The sequence below is a fragment of the Castanea sativa genome, chromosome 11 (genome assembly GCF_040712315.1).
Source record: "Castanea sativa cultivar Marrone di Chiusa Pesio chromosome 11, ASM4071231v1".
Classification (NCBI taxonomy): Eukaryota; Viridiplantae; Streptophyta; class Magnoliopsida; order Fagales; family Fagaceae; genus Castanea; species Castanea sativa.
The window spans coordinates 48979253-48984687 of record NC_134023.1 but is presented as its reverse complement, the minus strand read 5'-3'; the positions used below and the strand labels follow the sequence as shown (position 1 = coordinate 48984687).

The 5435-nt window shown below is 35.2% G+C and overlaps 1 protein-coding gene across 1 annotated transcript; it reads left to right on the top strand.

Moving 5' to 3' along the window:
- Positions 1 to 3378: 3378 nt before the first annotated feature.
- Positions 3379 to 5173, top strand: LOC142614805 (hydroquinone glucosyltransferase-like). The gene has a single exon (XM_075787439.1). It carries the CDS (start codon positions 3601 to 3603, stop codon positions 5008 to 5010), a length of 1410 nt encoding a protein of 469 aa, XP_075643554.1. The 5' UTR covers positions 3379 to 3600; the 3' UTR covers positions 5011 to 5173.
- Positions 5174 to 5435: the final 262 nt, after the last annotated feature.

Here is a 5435-nt window from a genome sequence, read left to right as displayed (position 1 = left end):
AGATGTGAGTAGTCACTAATATCAATTGCTTACAACATGAAACCCCTTGAAAAGGATGACCCCAAAATTCTAATTAAGAGTCTGTTTGAGATCCGTTTATTTTACTGAAACGTTAATTTTTTTTGCCAAAAGTACTATAGATTTAGTGTGCGTTTGGCATGGTTGAAATTTGTCAGCTTATTTTACTATACAGCTTATTTTTGCTACTATTTGTAAGTCCCACGAAACTTTTTGGTACTATTCATTGGTCTTACTATACCATTTTAACTAATTTTTACCTTTGTCTACAGTACTTTCAACAAAAAATTTCAGTTTCAACAAAATAAGCGGATCTTAAACAGACCCTAAAAGTAAATATTTTCCCTAGATTTACTTTTGAAGTTACATCACACTAACACATTGAAGGACGTTTATGGTGGAAAAATACATGTTTGTATCGCATACAAAACATACGCAACGAAAAATTAACGGATCTACTTCATTCGCAATTGTTAACATGTACTATACAAATTTCAGAATTCAAGTATAAGAGAGCGTACCTTAGTGCGGTGAAATTCAAAACACAAGATTAGAAATACTTGGGAACGCTTTTAATATTCACTCCAATTCCACTTTTTGCCCAAGAAGTGTGGTCTCTCAAATAATTTTCAAAGGAGAATAAAAGAGTGTCTCACATTCACATACACATCATTTTTCATATTCATAAAAATTATGTATGTTTCTCTCCTTATAACTGATTGTTTAATTGGGCTAGCCTTTTGATTCTTTCCAATTGGGCTCTAGTATATGGTTTGGAGTGGGACCAATAAGACATTAGCTCCAATAGGCCTTGAGTTTTTCTGTCAATTTTTAACAAGTCTAAAGTTTCCATTATCTATATTTAATATCACTATATAAATATAGTTGCACTCTATACCTTATTTATAAATTATATCCCAAGATTTTATTATACATGCAACCCTTCATAAAATATTCGTAGTAATACAAAATCATATATGTTATTCGTAGTAATACAAAATATTCATAGACTGCCACTTTGTAAATTACTACGTCTTAATACTTGAGTACCCGATTTAATCCTCTATGTTATTCATCATATATTTATGAAATTCAATTTCATAAATATATACTTTAGTAACTCTTCACTAATGTGGTTAGGCCTAACACTCTGAATAACCAAACCCATTAAACTTATCTTAAGGGAATATTTTATATCTCTGTTAAAAGACTATGAATTCCATTTTGAGAATATATGTTCCATCAACACTAAATTTGACTACTCAATATACTAGGGTTTTGACTGTTACTTTAGATTTTACTCCTGATATATCAAAGCAACATACATTTCATGATCAGGTCCATTATCCTCTTATGATTAAGAGTTCATGGAAATAAAAGTTGTGAGATTCATTATTCATTTGATAGTTGTTAGGAGAATAATAAATCTCATAGCGGTCTAGTTCAATATGTTTTAACTCTTAAAACATATCAACATACCAACTAGAAGTATCTACTTCCATGATCATGAAAAATTATCTTAGTTAATATGTTATAATCTTCGCAGGTGAAATGCCCAATTTCATCACCGACTACGTGTAGACGACTAAATTCTTAGTTCAAAATAAATCAAACAAGTAAAATAGTTTCACAAATGCGAATTTGTATTGATAAATATGTGGTACAATTCTTTGTGATTACAAAAGAGTGATCCTCTAATTCGATCTCCTTGAAAGATTTGTTGATTGGAATTGTAGTAATGTGATTTTGATTTGAACACAAGATATCCTTCAATTTGGCTGAGGGATGGATCGAAGATCTTTGAAACGGAATTACAACGAATCTCTGGCTATGATCTTGTTAGAAATTATTTGTTCTTCGTGTGTTCTTCGTGTTTTTCGTGTTCTTCGTGTTTGAAGGTTTGTGGTGGAAGTTCTTCGGTGCTTTAGAGGCTTGATTCCGTAGAGCTTCGTTGATTTATGGTGTGTTGAGATTCCTAGAGGCTTTTGAGCTTGATTCTAGTGAACTTTGAGATTTAGGAATATGATTGGGATGATTCCTCTTCGATTGTTCTTCGTATTTGAAGGTTTGTGGTGGAAGTTCTTCGGGGCTTTGGAGGCTTGAATCCGTAGAGCTTCACCAATTTGTGGTTTGTTGAGGTTTTTGGAGGCTTTTGAGCTTGATTCCAGTGACCTTTGAGACTTGACGAGTAGTTTGGATGATTTTGCTTCGAATGTTGTATGTATTCGAGGTTGAAGTTCTTGAAATTCTTAGAGGCTTCGGGGTTTGATTCCGGCAGAGCTTCTGGATTTCTGAACTTAAGATCTCTTTTCCTCCGTCCGTCCTCTTAAATGTCTCAGGAATGCTTCTATTTATAGGAGTTTAGGAGTGGGTGAGCGACACGTGGCAGAATTTGATTGGTGACACATGTCACAGCCTGATTGGTCCGCTTATGTCATCGCTTACACGTGCTGGATTGCTTGTGTCATCGCTTACACGTGCTGGATTGCTTGTGTCATCGCTTACACGTGCAGGGCTGTTTGTGTCGTTGCTTACACGTGCTGATGCAGTTTCATGCCTTTATTTCAATGACACTTGGCAAATTTCTATTGGTTTCTGAATAGTGATGGCAAAACCTAGCAGCAGTACATGACGCTTTGTAATTGGTTGTATTTTGTGGCCTTGGTAGTATAATGTGTCAGCTTGTGATAGGTTGAAAATTTTCCCTCTCTACACTACGAAATAAAATTCTGAGTTTACAAAGAACTTGTGATTTATATCTTCTGTGACTTTTCACATAAATCACATACTATGCATCTCATAGAATATATGATAATGTCCGTATATTCATGTTACTATTATTTTAGATAATAATAATAAAACTTTATTAATTACAATATTAAGCCATACGTAATGTTATACATAATATCATATTTAATATCATACATAGCATCATACAATAAGATTTAAAGGCACTAATCTTAATTGTTTATATGCCATTATTTAAACACTTTTTGGAGTCTTACGTATGTAGTTACCTCACACTAGCATATGCAAGTATGTCAAGGCCATTATTTAATTTAAAATTTTTATAATAATAATCAAATATTTAAACAGATACTTGTTGATGATTTTATTATTATTATTTTTCTTAAAGATTAACATTTGTAGTTACGTCACACTAACGCAAGCAAGTACGCTTATGCCAATAATCCCTTCTTCGAACATCACTCTATTCGAATTATTTCATCTTCATAGTCAAGTCAAACTATGGAATATAAATTTAATTTATTGATTTTCTCACAGTTCCAATACATCCAATAATCACACACATATATTTGACCAAAACCATATTAACAAATGAGTTTACATAGTGGGTGCATGTGGGGTTCTGTCTATATATGCCGTCCCACATGTAGTTTTCTTTTTCTTTTTTTTGATGGGGCCACATGTAGTTTTCAGATACTCGAAATAATCAAATACAAATCCTAAGTTCTAACACTACATAAACCATCTAAGTTTCCAAGTCTCAACCATAAAAACCGTTGTATTCCCTTTCAAAAACCATCTCTTCAATTATTTGTTGACTTGTAAATTGTCCAAATGGAACAAAAACCACACATAGCTCTTCTACCAAGTCCAGGGATGGGACATCTCATCCCTCTTGTCGAGTTTGCCAAACTGTTTGTTCTTCACCATGACTTCCGCATCACATGTATCATTCCCGTACTTGGGTCTCCGTCCAAAGCCATGAAAGCAGTTCTTCAAGCCCTTCCCACCACCATAGATCATGTCTTTCTTCCTCCTGTGATATTGGAGGAGGAGGAGATCAAAGGCCTAAAGTTTGAAGTCCAAACTATTCTCACCTTAACTCGTTCACTTCCACCTCTTCGTGATGTGCTAAAGTCTACTCGATTTTCTGCTTTTGTAGTCGATCCTTTCGGTATTGATGCACTAGATATTGCTAAGGAACTCAAAATCTCACCCTACATTTTCTTCCCCACAAATGCTTTCGTGTTGTCTTTGATGTTTCATTTGCCAAAGCTGGACGAGACAGTTTCATGCGAGTATAGAGACCTACCAGAACCACTGAAACTTCCGGGGTGCATACCTATTCACGGTCGAGATCTTATAGAACCGGTTCAAGATCGAACGAGTGAGTTGTACAAAATGTTTCTTCGCAACGTAAAACGGTTCCGATTGGCTGAAGGAATTATCGTTAATACCTTCATGGAATTGGAAGGAAGTGCCATAAAAGCTTTGTTAGATGAAGAAGCTAAAAATCTCCCACTTTATCCAATTGGACCAATCCAAAGTGGTTCAAGCAATCTGCAGGTTGACAAGTCAGAGTCAGACTGTTTAAGATGGTTGGACAATCAACCACGTGGTTCTGTCTTATTTGTTTGTTTTGGGAGTGGTGGGACTCTCTCATATGATCAAACAAATGAGCTAGCCTTGGGATTGGAATTGAGTGGCCAAAAGTTCTTATGGGTTGTAAGAACCCCAGATAATGAATCAGCTGATGCTGCATACCTTAGTGATCAAACTCTCGACAACAACCCTCTCGCTTTCTTACCAAAAGGGTTCGTAGAGAGGACTGAAGGGCAGGGTCTGGCGGTGCCTTCTTGGGCACCACAAGCCCGAGTGCTTAGCCATGGCTCCACGGGTGGGTTTTTAACTCATTGTGGTTGGAATTCGACCCTAGAGAGTATCATGCAAGGCATACCATTGATTGCTTGGCCACTTTACGCAGAACAAAAAATGAATGCACCATTATTAGCCGAGGATCTAAAAGTGGCACTGAGACCAAAAACTAACAAAAATGGTCTAATTGATAGAGAGGAAATTGCAAAAGTTGTAAAGGGTATCATGGTTGGAGAAGAAGGGAAGAAAGTTCATAATCGTATGAAAGATATAAAGATCGCTGCTGAGAAAGCACTAAGTGCAGATGGTTCTTCTACAAAAACACTCTCTGAATTAGCATCCCAACGGAAAAATCATCCTGGCTTTTAGTACATGATACTTTTCTTGCATTTCAACTTTATTTGTCAGTTGTTTTTCTTTTAAGTTGTCTATTCTTAATTTATTATTTTGTAACTTTATCATGTATTGCATGTTTGACTGTACCATGCCTTTATAATTATATCGTTTGTTTATTAAGAGTTGGTATTAAATTTCTCTTTGGTTCTTAATTTATATATGAAATGACAAAATTTGACACTTTCCGGAAGGTGAGACTTGTAACTTGCCTAGCTAGCTCCAATCGAAAAGACGAAATCGTACACCGATTCGTAAGCATCAACCTAACATTCTTCTTCTTTTTAGTTTTTTTACCAAAAAAATTTAAAAAAAAAAAAATCATTTGCACTTACATATACATAGGCGAAAAACCCATTTTGGTCCCTATATCTTCACGCGATTCTCACTTTGGTCCCTAT

Excerpts from the sequence above, each read along its gene's own strand:
- LOC142614805 (XM_075787439.1), top strand. The coding sequence starts at position 3,601 with ATGGAACAAAAACCACACATAGCTCTTCTACCAAGTCCAGGGATGGGA.